At 37.3% G+C, this 17,084-nt stretch overlaps 1 protein-coding gene across 2 annotated transcripts in view; it reads right to left on the reverse strand.

The window, feature by feature from the left end:
- Positions 1-16,425, reverse strand: part of LOC135084628 (zinc finger protein 543-like) — a 36,659-nt gene extending 20,234 nt beyond the window's left edge. For both annotated transcript variants that reach the window (XM_063979397.1, XM_063979396.1), the window contains exons 1-15: positions 16,297-16,425; positions 15,483-15,567; positions 15,174-15,316; positions 14,565-14,808; positions 12,700-13,066; positions 10,982-11,046; positions 9,587-9,731; positions 8,535-8,666; positions 7,985-8,071; positions 7,058-7,143; positions 6,123-6,195; positions 5,237-5,362; positions 4,151-4,353; positions 3,127-3,244; positions 1,149-1,286 (exon numbers count right to left, since the gene is read on the reverse strand). In XM_063979397.1, coding sequence (XP_063835467.1) covers positions 1,149-1,286; positions 3,127-3,244; positions 4,151-4,353; positions 5,237-5,362; positions 6,123-6,195; positions 7,058-7,143; positions 7,985-8,071; positions 8,535-8,666; positions 9,587-9,731; positions 10,982-11,046; positions 12,700-13,066; positions 14,565-14,808; positions 15,174-15,316; positions 15,483-15,566 — 2,011 coding nt within the window. In that variant the 5' untranslated portion in view covers position 15,567; positions 16,297-16,425. The remainder of the gene's footprint in view (positions 1-1,148; positions 1,287-3,126; positions 3,245-4,150; positions 4,354-5,236; positions 5,363-6,122; positions 6,196-7,057; positions 7,144-7,984; positions 8,072-8,534; positions 8,667-9,586; positions 9,732-10,981; positions 11,047-12,699; positions 13,067-14,564; positions 14,809-15,173; positions 15,317-15,482; positions 15,568-16,296) is intronic.
- Between the last annotated feature and the right edge of the window lie 659 nt (positions 16,426-17,084).

The raw sequence follows: 17,084 nt of genomic DNA on the forward strand, positions 1-17,084 counted from the left end.
GCGGGGACCGAACCCGCGTTCCCCGGATCACGAGTCGGCCAGTCCGACCCCTTCACCGTTCGGCTATCGTGGCTTCTGTTTGGGAAAGTTTTCCGATGGGGTGCAACAGATGGCGATGTTAGACTTTAAATCGCGCTAACATTTGATTTTTTCCATTTCTTCAATTGGTCTCAGTACAGTTCACAGTCATATTTGTTTTGATCAAAAAATAGTAAGAATTTTTGTATGGCAACGGTCGATTTGATGGCCGTTGCTAATGAATTGATTAAACTAAAGCCTGGTCCGTGAGCACGTAGAATTTTGTCCAATGACCCCAAGTAGAGATGGGTTATACTAGGTAAATTGGATACTAGGTGCACCTATTCCTAGTATTTATTTATACTCGATCCAAATACCTATTCCACCTAGTAGGTAGTAATTTAGCATACTTGACGCGACTAGTGCGGACTAATCCACGTAATATGACTTTAAAATACTTGTTTTTTTTAAGATACAACCGTAGTATGAATAATGCAATTTGAAATTGAATAATAATTCCTCCCTTCATACTTCAACAGGCTTAGGACTGTCAACTTAAAAAGTGGTGTATTTAAAAGATATCAATTTGGTTCATAAAAATATTTACATATTTTTTCTTATTTATATGAATATGGTTTGACTACGTTTGTGTGCGTTTGCTTCGTCGCGCTTAAATTTGTTTGGTCAGACAGAGACGGAGCGAATCTCTACGTTCGCACATAAGCTTAGCGAGAAATACTAGGTGCGCGTAATACACGACTACGGATTACGCAATAATAACCTCTATTATTTTGACGGTAGGGTCGGAAATCGTGTAATTTATAAAATACTAGGTGGATCAAGTATTTTAAAAATTGGAATAGGTGCCGCCTAGTACTGTAAAATACCTAGTGTGTGGATCTGTTCTAGTAAATACGTCTCATCTCTAACGCCAAGCTACCAATCCTTATCGCTCGCGAGTAATTATGTTGCTGTCGCGCTCGCACACTCACTGCGGGCGCCCGTCGCACAGTCGCGACAGCAATATAATTACGCGCGAGCGATAAGGATGGGTAGCTTGGGGTCATTGGACAAAATTCTACGTGCTCACGGACCAGGCTTTAAGTTAACTTTATGGTTTCTTCACATACCCGTGTGCGTCCTCATGTGGTCCTTGACCTCGGGCTTCCTGGCGAAGGCCTTGCTGCAGACGGAGCAGAAGAACGGCTTCCGGCCCGAGTGGATAACGCCGTGGACTTCCAGGTTGTGCTGTGTTGAAAACGCTTTCTCTGGAAATTCAAATTCAAACATTTATTGCATAGAATAGGTATTTTACATAATGAAGACCACACGGGAAAAACAAACAATGTCAAAAAACTACAATTAAGAGAAAAACAGTTTTTAAAGGTACTTTGAAAATCTATATTTCTTTCAATTTAGACTCTTTTATGTGAGATATTGAAACAACTTATTACTGTGTTAACATATGCTTTGCCTGTACTTCTAAAACTCGATTTGTTTAAATAAGTTTTAAGTTATGGTCCATAATATAACCGTTTCTTGCCATGGACAAACAAACACAAATTGAACTATTACAGTTGACCACGATGTTTTTGAAATAGAATGTTTCCCTAAAAAGCTAACAGATGGCATTAAAAAGTAAGTTTCACAAAAAAGGTGACATTCATTGTTTTTCCCGTGTGGTCTTCATATGAGGTCTTATAATATAATTTACACTGCTTACTATTCTGCTAACATTTTTAGCATGCAAAATGGTCATTAAAAAAGTCATTAATGTTGTAGATACAGCAATCTATCAGCCAATTTTTGAGATTTCGTATCATTGCATTAGTTGACCCTGTCTTAAATACCTCTGGGATTTTATTATAAATTTTTATGCACATACTGTAGCAGCTTTTTTTGTATAGCGAGGTTTTTGGGGAAAAAATTATTACAAGTCTGCTTGGAAATCTAGTATTTCTTGGGTATACAGGGTGTTAGGTAAATGGGTATATGAGCAGACACTAGCCCATGTTAACATGGTCATATAAATGGTATGGTGAAGTCAGAAATTTGATATCATGATTTTTTTTTTAATTTTCATACAAAATAAATGTTATAAAATCCGATTTGTATGAAAATTAAAATAATTAAAATGAATATATCAATTTTCTGACTTCACCATACCATTTATCTGCCCATGTTAACATGGGCTAGTGTCGGCTCATATACCCATTTACCTAACACCCTGTATATCCCTTGCCCTTAAAAATAGGTAAGGATGCTTAGGAATAGGGATGATGACTGGGTAATGAAATCGAAATTATATTTAGTCTGTGACAGAGAATAAGAAAATATTACTCATATTTTTTTAATTTTTTCCATAATCGAATAATTACAGTATTATATTGAGTTGAAATGTCACGTGACGTCACTTTTGAGTAAAAAATCTACTCAAGCGTGACGTAACGCGCAATTTTAACTCGATGTAGCACTGTTATTATTTAATTATGAAAGAAAATAAAAAATATAAGTCTAATATTTTCTAATTATTTGTCTGACGGACAAATAATTGAAATTTTGTCATCTAGCCTGTCAGTAAAGTCTTTTTTTTTCTTTTTTTATAATAAATAAATATCCTTGGACATTTTACACTGCGCTTCTAGTCCCTCCCAAACTAAGCAAAGCTTGTACTATGGGTACTAGACAACGAATATAAACATACTTAAATACATTTTTTTTTGTAAATACATACATATTATACATAGTAAACACCCAGACCCGTCACAGAAACTAAAATTCATCATTTCAGTTTCTGCCCGACCGTAATCGAACCCGGGACTTCTCGGCATAGTAGTCCGTTCTGAACCACTAAAGCCTGGTCCGTGAGCACGAAGAATTTTGTCCAATGACCCCAAGCTACCCATCCTTATCGCTCGCGCGTAATTATATTGCTGTCGCGACTGTGCGACGGGCGCCCGCAGTGAGTGTGCGAGCGCGACAGCAATATAATAACGCGCGAGCGATAAGGATGGGTAGCTTGGGGTCATTGGACAAAATTCTACGTGATCACGGACCAGGCTTTACACCAAACGGCCAACAAAAGTGGTTAATGAAGTGGTCACTCACCGCAGACCTTGCAGACGAACTCTTTGACACTAGAATGCGTTTTCTCATGCTGCGCTAGATTCTGCAGCGTCAAGAACGCTTTGCCGCAAGACGGACATTTGTGGGGCCGCGGCCGCTCCTGAAATACACGTTGTTTTAATGAGGGCTATCGTTTTAGCGCTCACCAGTTGGCGCCACTGTAGAGTAAGGTCCTGTCACTTGCTAGTAGCGAAGACAGTGGCGCCAACTGGTGAGCGCTAAAGTGGTAGGAGGACTATCGCATTTGCACTCGTCAAGATGGCGCCACTGTAGAGTAAGGTCCTGTCAATCGCCAGGGGTGCCAACTGTTAAGTATAAAAACGATAGCCCTCATTATTTAATGTTTCAACAGCATTGAATCGTATTTGTTAAATTAGAATACGATTTGAGACATTTTTCTACACTAACATTATAAAGAGGAAAACTTTGTTTGTTTGTTTGGTTGTAATGAATAGGCTCAAAAACTACTGGACCGTTTTTAAAAATTCTTTCACCATTCGAAAGCTACATTATCCACGAGTAACATAGGCTAAATTTTATTTTGGAAAAAAATAGGGTCCCGTAAAATATGTAGATAATGTAGTCAACGCGCGCGACGCCGCGGGCGGAAAGCTAGTTGTAAATAAATTCCCATTTGTCCCCAGTGGGGGCAATTGGGAAATACAATTTTTATTGTTTTTCTTTTGCTTAAACTATTAGTAGGGTTGTGAAGACACATTGGAGACGTAAAGGACATTCTCAATCCATTTTTTTAAATTATTTTTAGGTTCGGTTCGGTGTATGGTGCTCCATATTATTATGCATTTCTTTAGAGATTCACCAAATGAGTTTTTCATGCGCCCGTAGCGTGTATTGAGACGTGAAGGCCTTGTGGCATGTGCGTTCCCTTCGAGAGGCCACTGTGGAAAACGAAGGTTTCGTATACATAAAGATTTAGCAGAACCTGTATGTAGATAGAGTAGTGAGTTTAAGATATTATGACCTTGACCTTAAACCAAGCCTTTACCAAATGCGTCTTCTCATGAGCCTGCAGCGTGTACTTAGAAGCGAAGGCCTTATGGCAGCGACGACACGAGTGCGGGCGCGCGCCGGAATGCGAATTATGATGCGCGGCGAGCAGCGCACGCGACGTGAACTTGCGCGAGCAGAGGTTGCACGCGTGCAGTTTGGACTTGTTGATGGTAGAGCGAGACTTTTCTGCGTGCTCCTCTGAAAATATCAGCGAATTGTTGTTAGATAAAAATTTTTCCCAGTTGCCCCCACAGGGGGGCGGTTGGGAATTTAAAACAAAAAGATTCCCAATAGTTATTTAATTTTTAGCGTTAAGAGTCGCATCTCAAACTAATTTGAAAATTAGTTTGAGATGCGACTACTATTATAAATAACCTGAAAAAAACGCTGGCCGTAACAGCGTATTACACTTGAAAATTTCGACAGGTTCATCCAGTGTCTAAGTAGCTCAGTTGGAAGAGCAGTCGCCCGGCAAGCGGAAGGTCGTGGGTTCAATTCCCGCCTTAGGCAGTTCGATTTTCTCAAGTTATTTATAATTTTCAAGATTGCCAATAGCCCCCGTCAATGGGGCGTTACACTTAATTAACCAACTTTGAATTGTATTATTTTTAGAATCCCGATTTTGTTCAAATCTATTTCGAAGTGTGGAACTAATGTGCCGTATCCGAGTCATCACCAGCAGAACATATTTTACCTAACAAAAAAAACTTTTTTTTTAATGCATAACAAGGCAGGTATTTGACCACAATCGCACCTGATGTTAAGTGGGATGCGGTCTAGGATGGTACATATCTGCCCTGTAAGTGCCTATTCACTCTCGCCTTGAAAAGGCCCGGGTTATAGTTTTCGGGAAAGACAGCAGCAGGCAACGAATTCCAGTCCCTAGCTTTTCGCATTATAAAAGAGTCATCGAACGCTTAGTGCGAGTTGGTGGAACATTTTGGACTAAGTATAATAACTTAAAATCTCACCTGTATTAAAGTGGTGTTCTGCTTGCGTTTAGAACATAAAAATGCCCTAAAATGTCTCACAAATAACGAATTTTAATTTAAAACCTTTATACAGTAGCTTAATACCTTACCTATATGATTGGTGTATTCCGTGCGCTTCCTCAGTACTAAACCACAAATCTGGCAGATGTATACTCGCGCGTTATGAACTTTCTTCAGGTGCAGCATCATTTTGTCCGACTCCCCGACGAACGGATCTGAAGATGTTGTTAAATAAAAATTAATAAACAAGCAACTATTATTGTCAACATCACAAATGAAATTAAAAGTCCAAAATGATTAATTACTAAGGAAAATAAATGTTAAGGTAAAGTAGACAAATAAAATTAGGAAAAAAAGAAAAACGAATTATGCCACTGGTAATTCTGTATGCAGTTGATTTTTTTTTTGTTAAAAGCTGAAGTGCTTTTTATTTTACTCAAAATTATAAATTATTTTAGAATAAAATAATAATCTGACCATCAGTGTTACCTGTTTCTAGCAAATACACGAATTTTGTCGTGTATTCCCATTTTCCCCACTATTTGTCCCGATGTCAACCAGTGGGGGACAACGGGAATAAAGCCAATTTTAATTACAGGAATTGATTTTTAACGAAACCAAACATCTAAAATACGATATAGACGATCTAAAATACAGGGTGTTAGGTAAATGGGTATATGAGCTGACACTAGCCCATGTTAACATGGGCATATAAATGGTATGGTGAAGTCAGAAAAATTATATCTTGATTTTAATTATTTTAATTTTCATACAAGTCCGATTTTATAAAATTTATTTTGTATGAAAATTAAAAATAATAAAATGATGATATCAAATTTCTGATTTCACCATACCATTTATATGCCTATGTTAACATGGGCTAGTGTCGGCTCATATACCCATTTGACTAACACCCTGTATATCAAATTGTGATACTCTGCCATAGGAATCCGTAATAATCATAACACAACATACCTTTGGTGCTGTCTTGTTGCTTACACAGTTGGCAAGTGTATTGGCCATTTTCACATTCAACAATGCTTTGGATCTGAAACGCAATAAAAAAATAATTAAAACTAGTTTTTGCATATGGCTCTGCCCATGTGAATAAAACTCTTTTTATTTCGCACTTTTAAACGTCCCAGTATTAACCCTACCACTGCTTCGGGACAATAAATGCTGAGAAAAAGCAGCGCAAGAAACTCGGTCACTATTGTTAGCCTCTTTTTCAAGGGTTATTTATATGTCTATCAAAGAAACAATATCGCACACATCCCCCTTTCAAAAACTGGGATAAATCAATCCTGTTTTTTCGTGGCTCTCAAAATGTATTTTAAACATGGTTACTATTTAAGCAGAAGTTCGTTCGTTCGTTCGTTTCAGCCGAAAGACGTCCACTGCTGGACAAAGGCCTCCCCCAAGGATTTCCACAAAGACCGGTTCTGTGCCGCTCGCATCCAGGCACCTCCCGCGACCTTCACCAGATCGTCGGTCCACCTAGTGGGAGGCCTGCCCACGCTACGTCTTCCGGCTTGTGGTCGCCATTCAAGAACTTTCCTGCCCCAGCGGCCATCAGCTCTACGAGCTATGTGCCCCGCCCACAGAATTTATTTATTTATTTATTTATTATTCATTATTGAGCAATAACATATTTGATCCAAATAGCGTCCTAAATCCTCTTTAGGTTTGTCTAGACACTATTGTTCTCTATACAAATAAAAACAAACGTTTTAGTATAAGCATTCACAACACTTTCAGATATTTATAGGAACAGAAGTATTTATAGGAAGTTAACTCAAGATTGGGAACAATTTTACTATAGGATTAATAATTTTGGTTGAACCAATAGAAATTAGAAAATGTTCGTACATTGTATGTGTAAATAAAATCATTTAAATCGATGTACTTACATGCAAAGCTTCTTCGTCATCGTTTTTGCTTTGCACAGACTTGACCTTATACATTTCCCCGGACTCCACCTTTATAAATGCTCCTCCTACAACAAAACAAATAATACAACTTATACAGGGTGTTAGGTAAATGGGTATATGAGCCGACACTAGCCCATGTTAACATATGCATATAAATGGTATGGTGAAGTCAGAAAATTGATATCATCATTCTAATTATTTTAATTTTCATGCAAATCTGATTTTATAAATTTTATTTTGTATGAACATTTAAAAAATTAAAATGATGATATAATATTTCTGACTTCACCATACCATTTATATGCATATGTTAACATGGGCTAATGTCGGCTCATATACCCATTTACCTAACACCCTGTATAATTTAAATGCAATTTTTGTCAAAACATTGGCACTGGGGTTACGACTGGAGTCAACTTTGCGATTATTTATATCAAATACTAAAACAGATTTTCTCACTTTTTGTTTGTTGCATCTGGGATTCAAACCCAAGATTTAGATAATTACCTAAATATCTTTGGACAATTTTTTCAAATAGCGCCATCTAGCCCCAAAGTAATCCCAAGTAAGTATCCCAAGATGGGATACTTTTTATCCCGGGAACACAATTTTATTGTAATTATTAAAAAATATACAGGGTGTTAGGTAAATGTGTAAATGAGCCGACACTAACCCATGTTAACATGGTCATATAAATGGTATGGTGAAGTCAGTAATTTGATATCACCATTTTATTTTTTTTAATTTTCATACAAAAATATTATTTTTAAATCCGATTTGTATGAAAATTAAAATAATTAAAATGAAGATATCAATTTTCTGACTTCACCATACCATTTATATGACCATGTTAACATGGGCTAGTGTCGGCTCATATACCCATTTACCTAACACCCGGTATATTACCTTGCTCTTGGGCGGCGGCTATGATCGCGTTGGCGGTTTCTTCGTCGCCAGACACTTGCAACTCGATTTGGGACTCCTCGTTAGAATCTGTAAGTAAACATAACAAAATAAATCTATGCTAATATTATAAATGCGAAAGTAACTGTCTTGCTTTCACGCGTAAACTACTGAACCGATTAGTGATGAAATTTGGCATAGAGATAGTTTGAGTCCCGGGAAAGGACATAGGATAGTTTTTATCCCAGTTTTTGAAACAAGGACGCGCGCGATAAAGTTTTTCTGTGACAGACATAATTCCACGCGGGCGAAGCCGCGGTCGGAATGCTAGTACATGATAAAAAAGCTGGAAAGTTTCGGATAAATCTTTCTATGGTACATTCAAGAGGGTCGTGCTCCTGCAATGGGGACTTACTAATGCCCATTTTCAAAATCGATCCCTAATTTTTAAGTGAGCCCTATAAAAACAAAATTCCTGTTATGTGTTACTAGGGGTCACTTAAAAAATAGTGACTAATGGTGAATACGGGCGTGAATGACCTGATGTTCTGACCTTGGCTATCGTTGTTTTCCGTTGTTTGCCCGCATGGCACAAACGAGAAGTTTTCACCATCATACACCACCTTCTGTCCAGCCCCCATTTTAATTATGGTGGTGCCATCGCTGTTCTTCATCACTATTGTCTCTGGAAATGATAAACAGTTTTGTGAGAAACAAGCAAATCGAATGAAAAAGTTATTTTTTTATCCACAACGAGGAAGCTCTTGGCCTGTATCTCACCTGATGGTAAGTGACGATCAGGCCGAAGGTGGAAGCGAGCTTCACCCGGAATCCTCAACCACGGAGGAACTGGCTATCTTACCTCTAACTGCCGGAACACAACAATGCTGTTAACATTGTTGTTATGGCGACAGACTTAGGTAAGATGGTGGTAGCTAGCCAGGCGGACTTAGAACAAGCCCTACCACCAACCAAACCGAACAGAAAAATCTGCCCCCACTGGTAATCGAACCCGGGACCTCTGCGTCGGGAAGCAGGTGGTCTTACCACTAGACCACAGAGGCGGCTGTCTTAGCTAGACTAAGGCCGTTGGACTAACTTAGTTGTAAAGACAATGCCGGAAATTGGCGTCTTTTTTTTCGCGGCCATCGACCTAACCTTGCTTTTTGGTTACAAAATAGTGTAATAAACCAAACTTACTACAACATGTATACCTCTAAACTCAGTCTGAACTGAATTACGAGCATTAGAAGTTTGAAGATTTTACATACTAGATTTGCTTTTTGCGCGCAAGTTTTGTAAGAAATTGCAACAAAATAGTGATAGTAGGCGACTATCTGCAATTTATCCAGCTTTTCGCTTCGCTCTGTACTTCACTAAAACACTTATCCCAGTAAACAATAATTCAGGGATAATTGTTATCCCAGTATAAAACAATTCAGGGATAATTTTTATCCCAGTATAAAACAATTTAGGGATAATTTTTATCCCAGTATAAAACAATTCAGGGATAATTTTTATCCCAGTATAAAACAAGTCAAGGATAACTTTTATCCCAATAAAACAATTTAGGGATAGTTTTTATCCCACTATAAAATCACTTACGTTCATCACCATCATCATCATCGTCGGCAAGTATCTGCAGCTTGTCCAGAATGTATTTACTTTGAGCGTCGTTGTTTTGTTCCTGGCTATCGGACGACAGAAGCAAACCCATGTCGAACAAATTGTTTGTTTTGGATTGTTTGCCCTGGAATTTATTTTATTTATTTAAACTTTAGCACACATAGAAAAAATGCACTGTGGCGGACTTAATGCCGGATGGCATTCTCTGCCAGTCAACCACGGGTCATGCAGAAAGAGTAAGGCGGTGCAAAAAATTTACATTTAGAATAATATACCTACTTACATAAGATTACATACAATAAATGACATAATGGAATTGTTTATGGATATTGTTTAAATGTTTTACAGTTGGTAGCACAACAGGCTTCATATTGTTGTAGCGAAATAGCGTATTTTACAACTAAATAAGAGACCACATAGTTTTATACGTTTAGTCGTCGTATGCAGACACTATATACGGGACTATTCCCACCTCTCGTTCCCACCACTGCAACTCCTGTGTAGCCAGGATCTACAGCTTGACCGCCACAAAAACCCAACCAATGAAGGTCAAGTTTGTCCCGGGGGAAAGTTAAACTGTCATTGGACCCGCAACGAAATTAATCAGAAGAACATAGGAGTTCGAAATTAAGGTTCGACTTCCCTCCATTGCAAAGCGGATGACAGGTGACAAACAAAGGTTTAAAACCTTTAAGAAAAGATTATGCACCACGGACAATAAATTAAATAAAGGGGGCCTATCTTATGAGCAATTAGCAATGCAGACACTATATGCAAATTAATTTCAGAGTCAAAATACAGATAAAAACCAATAGGCGAGACTTGTCTAGCAGGCGCATAAAGTCTAGATAGTTTTGGAGAAACCTAATTTCGTTTCTGTGGTAGGCCATAGAAATTGAAATAGCCATCTATACTAATATTATAAAGCTGAAGAGTTTGTTTGTTTGTTTACTTGAACGCGCTAATCTCCGGAACTACTGGTCGGATTTGAAAAATTCTTTCAGTGTTAGATAGCCCATTTATTGAGGAAGGCTATAGGCTATACAACATCACGCTACGATCAATAGGAGCAGAGCAATAATGAAAAATGTTGCGAAAACGGGTTTTCACGCGTACAAAGTCGCGGGCACAGCTAGTTTACCAATAAAATTAAATACACGCCATCATAAGAAATCTGTAAGGGTGTCATAGACTCAAATATTTATTTAAAATGTCAAAAAATTTTATAACAAAATCATTGTTTTCATTGAAACCGCAAGAATTCATAAAAAGAAGAAAGAGTCGACCTCAATTTGTATTACTCAACACTGATTTATATTCAGCTTAAATATTTATGAAAAAATATAAATAAACCATTTGGGTTCAGATACATACATCAACGTCAAAGATTAACTTTCCGCTGTCATCTGTGGTGACAGGCACCACGGCCAGCGAACAATCTGGAAAAGAATTAAATTATCTAAATATATAAAAGGAGAAACTGACTGACTTAGTGACATATCAACGCACAGCCTAAACGGCTAAACGTAGGCACTTGAAATTTGGAAGGGACGTAGCTTAGGTACAGTAGAGGTGCACTAAGAAATGAATTCCCGAAATTCCCACGGGAACGGGAATTAGCAGGAAAATCCTTTTGTATGAAAAATCTAAACCGCTTAAGTTAGACGCTTGAAATTTGGCATGCAGGTACCTTAGTAAACTTAAAGCTTAGTTACAACAGGATTTAGCGGGAAAAAACATTTGTATGAAAAAATCTGCGTTTCGAATCGGAGTTTCGGAAAAATCAGAAATCTGCGTGATCGAATCAGAAATGAGGAGATCCGCAGGAGAACCAAAGTGACCGACATAGCTCGCAGAATTGAGAATGTTACTAGGTATGCAAAATCACTTGAAACCTATGTTACAGTTAGGCTTTTACATTTACAAATACATTAGTTTTTATTTCATTCAAAAATACCCAGTAGTTATGATTTTATAGGCATTCAAAGTTCGCTTAAATATTGAGTCCCGCCGACGGTCACGTGACCCCGCGTGACGTACATTCACAGTGTCCGCTCACTAGAAAACGGATATAAACATACTTAAATATTTTTTTTTTTGTAAATACAAACTTATTATACATATTAACACCCAGACCCATCACAGAAATTAAAATTGAACCAAACCCAAACTTGATGCGATTGTGTCGTTTTATTGTGAATTACCTTCCAGCTCCATCATTAGACCCTGATTACTAGAATTAAAGTACTCATCAATACAAAACGAACGAGCCCAAACTCGATGGATTTAAGTCGTTTTATTATAGAGTTCCTATGGCCACCTTCTAGCTCCATCATCAGATCAGCTCCATGTCATCATAATATTGTATAGTCATCCAAATCACATGTGTTTGCGAAATTTCAGCTTAATCGGTTGCCTGGAAGTGGTTCTTAATTCAGCTTGCAAGATTCCACCCATACAAATATGAGACAGTCACTGTAATATGACGTCACGCGCATAAAATGGCGGGCTGGCTGCCGCCCTCACTTTTAAAATTCAATATCTTGGAAACTAATTGACGTATCGAAATAATTCTTTCACGTGTATTTTTTATTTTTAACAGAGAATACAGAAAGCTTAATAACAAAATTCGTGAACATTCTTCATTGCTAAAACCAAGTGGCAGTGGGCGGGGCACATAGCTCGTAGAGACGATGGCCGCTGAGGCAGAAAAGTTCTCGAGTGGCGACCACGGGTCGGAAAACTTAGTGGACCGACGACCTGGTTAAAGTCATGAGAAATACCTGGATGCAGGCAGCGCAGGACTGTTCGTTATGGAAATTGAAAACTAAGGCCCAGAACAGACGGTGAAACGCAACTGCAACGAAACTGCAACTGCTAGTTACTTTGGAGTTGCATCTAAGTTTCTGCCATAGCGTCCGTTGAGAGACCACACATGACGCGACCAGTTTGAAACTTTCAGTTTCAGTTTCATTCATCAGAATCATCACAAAGTTGCAGTTTCGTTGTAGTTACGTTTCTGGGCCTTACTGATTGGTAGTACCTATCCACTAGAATGTTTTTGCTAACTTATTTAACTAAAAACCACATACCTTCATCAATCTCCATTTCCTGTTCATCGTTATTCTCCGTACTATCATTATCATCGCTATCATCATCAAGGTCAACTTGTTCATTCCTCAACGAAGTCTCTCTCTCGGTAGTTGAGAAAAACTCTTTTGGCAACGCATCCACATTGAAACTCAATATTGGATTCTTCGTTGACTTTGCTACTGAATTCTGTGATGACTTGACTGCAGTCTTTTTATTAACGCTTGCTTTACTCGGTGTCATGATCAAGTTCATATCTGACGGTGTGATACTTAACGGGTCTGGTTCCATTTTCATCGTTGATTTTAGAGTGTGAGTGAAGACGGTGGAGCCAATAGTTGCTTTAAGGCTTATTGTTGGCTCTGTCATCTGTAATATTTATAAACGTTTGAAATAAGTACATCTGAAAGTACTTAAGTGAAATACTAGAGGTAATAGGTACAGTAAATATAAATAAATCACAAACAAATTGCACATGCATTTCAAATATACCTACACTTTTTCTTACAAAACATTACTAAAACACCACTAAAGTGTTACATGAAATGCATTATTTATTAGTTTGTTTCGTTATATTCTATTGAAAATTGCATTCAAAACCAAGTCTACCAGAATTCATACTCATTCATGATAATTCTTTAACATTGTCTGGATAACTAAAAGAAAAAAATATTATACTCTAATAGACGTGAATAAGAATTTTCTATAGTCTGGTCCGTGAGCACGTAGAATTTTGACCAATGACCCCAAGCTTCCCATCCCGCGCGTAATTATGTTGCTATCGCGCTCGCACACTCACTGCGGGCGCCCGTCGCACTGTCGCAACAGCAATACAGGGTGGAAACGATAAGTGATCTCACTCGATTATTTCTAAACTATACAAGATATCGAAATACTGGTTACTGATCCTGAAAGTGCTTCACGAGCTCTTTCAAACGGCATCAGTAATAGTTTACAGAATTAACTGGATCTAGCTGAAAATTCAATGTTTTCAACCTCCATACTAAATGTATGCCAGCCACACAATATTAGAAGTGTTAAATGTTTTTATTAAATAATAAACACTTAAAATGCATTTTTATTAAAAATTATTCATGAAAAACATTGGTTTCAGGCTTTATTTCCTATAATATTATCAAGACATGAGTGCCATGACTGTGGTAGTACTAAATGTATGGAAGCTGGAAACATTGAATTTTCGGATAGCTCCAGTTTATTTTGTAACTTATTGGTACCGTTGGATAGAGCTCGTGAAGCACTTTCAGGATCAATAACCAGTTTTTGGATAACTTGTATAATTTTTAATATTATGTGGTTTTACTAAATGTATGGAAGCTGGAAACATTGAATTTTCGGATAGATCCAGTTTATTTTGTAACCTATTATTAGTACCGTTGGATAGAGCTCGTGAAGCACTTTCAGGATCAGTACAGTAGCGGCGTAAGGGGGGGGCGCTGGGGGCGGTCCGCCCCGGGTGCCAAGCATCAGGGGGTGACAAAAGTCGCGCAGATTAGTACTCACTGACGCATCTGCATGGCAAGGACGGTTGTGATGTCATGACAGGGGGGTGCCATTCTGGGGTGCCTTAGGCTATAATTTATATTATGACGGGGGGGGGGGGGGGGGGGGGTGCCGCCCCGGGTGCCAACCTATGCTACGCCGCCACTGGATCAGTAACCAGGTTTTGGAAATCTTGTATAGTTTAGAAATAATAAAATAGAGTGAGATGACTTTCCACCCTGTATAATTACGCGCAAGCGATAAAGATGGGTAGCTTGGGGTCATTGGACAAAATTCTACTTGCTCACGGACCGGGCTTTAGATTTTCATTGATTAATTATTGCTAACAAATAACCATATAACTCACCTTGAACACGTTTTGTGGCACTGCCGTTGCAGAATCTGAATCATTATTAACAAGTTGAGTCTTGGTGAGTGTTGGTACATTTTTCATGTTCAAAACAAAGTTAGCCGGTAACGGCTGAAGCTTAGACTTCGACAACACAATTTGTTTTGGATGCTTCTTGATGGTCACAACATTCTTTTTAGAAGCTTGAATCTGTGCTGTCTTTGACATGTTCTCTTGTACTTCCTTTTTTAACACTTCGAGCCTGGAACATGAATAATAAAATAGAGGTAAATGATAATACAAAACAACAACCATTTAACTTCTGTCATGGTCTAATCATATTATTTTAATCGCATAATAACATTATTCTATGTCCTATGGTTCTAAAAGAGTAATAGAACCACACGTATCTTTTTGAGGATGACGGAAAGGGTGAATAAATACTGTATAAATAAAAGAGAAATAATAACAAACATCAGTCTTTCCTAGTCTGACGTCAGCATTTGGATCAGGAGCGTCAGAATTGTAAACCAAATCCTACATTTGTTTCTGATAAGTTAAAGAGTGTAATCCTCCTGTAGCATAGACTGAATACCAGATAATGACGAACATTATTCTACTACTCACCGTTTTGTAATGCCATCGTACTCGACCAGCGTCCTGAGACATTTTTTGCAGATAACTTGCGATATCAATGAAGACGCTTCCAGGCTCTTTCCAATGATCTCTTCGATTATTTCTGGTAGTTTTTTATCCGTTTGAAATGTAGTCTGTTGGAGAAAATAATATTGATGATAATGTTAGAATGATAAGCCTGTGCAATATTTTAAGAAAATGTTATAGAATGAGGTTTTAAAAAATACAAGAAATGTGATTTATTTTCATATAATTTTCTATTCTGTCAGTAAAGTTTTAACAGAAATAAGATATACATACGTCATCATCGAAAACATGAACACAATGCCTTGTCGATGTTCCAACTGTGACGTTACAGATGAAACAATACTGTACTCGTTCCATCCTGAAAACAATAAATAAATAAATAAATAAATCTTCGGACAATTTCACACAGCGCCAGCTAGCCCCAAAGTAAGCAACTTAATGCTTGTGTTATGGGTGCTAGCTTGATGGATACACTACTAAGTTAGATATTAAGTTAGTGTAAACAAGGCTTTAGTGATAAACAGCTGATTTTCCTGTAAGTTATCCCTGAAGATAGCATGTTTTTATTTATTTAATTAATTAATTTAGGTTTAATTTGTCTCTAATTCAAGTTTAATTTTCAAAGGAAGGAAGTTTACATGCATAAAAGTTAAAAGGTAGGAAAGAATTCCAGAAATGATAATGCGAGGGGATATAAAATGCATGTAATGCAGTCCTTCATGACTACCTACTTACTTAACTTAAAGTTATGTAAATTACGGGGAAAAAACTAGGATGTATGAATCTGAAAGCAATAAAAAAATTGCTACTTATTGTGTAAAAAATATCCCCATTATGTGTATGAAGATGCAATTAATTAATTGAGCAATAGCACCCGTGTTTTGTTTGTTTTTATTGTTATCAGTTCGATTCTTATCTGCAGTGATTTCAAAACTGTTGCCACCATAACTACACGAATTTGTGCGATTTTTTCACTCCGGTTTTTCATTACTTTCTATAGAAAACGGCAGCCATTTTGATATCATTTGGCAAAAGCATATATAAAACAGAATAAATGTGGAAAGAATAACATAAAATATCGCTTTACCTGAGTTATTTCAGCCGAAATCCATTAATTATTAATTTTTGAAGGTTTCCCAATCCTTTTTTCTAAAATATGTTGTCAGCAATGCAATGATTTCCACGAGCACGAATAGCCACCATTACGATTTTAATAATTTCCATAGACAAGTGACAAACTAACAAACGGGTTGTCAGTTTGACGTTTAGGTTTAATTTATAATGTAATTCTAATTTACATTAAATAATAAATTGGTGTTTATAATTAATATAAATGATCGTAAAATTGTCTGGAAAACAATCAGCAAGTAATCAAAAATATTAAAAGAAGAACAAGTAAAACTTTTTTTGTTAGATTATATTGTTTATGGTCGTTATTTTTACCGTTATCGTGTTACGTTATCAGTGGCGGGTGTGTCTATGGGGCGGGTGGTTCAAAATTTGAAAATGAGTTTTGAACAGAAATTATTTTAATATTCGTAGTCTTTGTTGAATACGTTGAATATTCTTTTTTTACTCAAACTCAATCCTTTTGACTCACTACTGATTAGTACATTCTGTGACCCGAGAGGCTTTTTACCACTCTTTCTTTCCTTACGAATGAATACCACAAGAGCTATAAACTATACTCAACATCAAATAAATCGCACCTTCCGCGACGCGGACTTTAAAGATTTTCTTCTGACATAATCATGGTGCCCCAACAATATTGGTGTTATTTGAAAGCCCAATAAATATCGTTAAAGAAAAACACATTCAATTTATTAATCAATGATTAACATATACCATAAATGTGACTTGAAAAAATACCTCACT

This window comes from Ostrinia nubilalis, chromosome 26, assembly GCF_963855985.1.
Source record: "Ostrinia nubilalis chromosome 26, ilOstNubi1.1, whole genome shotgun sequence".
Taxonomy (NCBI): domain Eukaryota; kingdom Metazoa; phylum Arthropoda; class Insecta; order Lepidoptera; family Crambidae; genus Ostrinia; species Ostrinia nubilalis.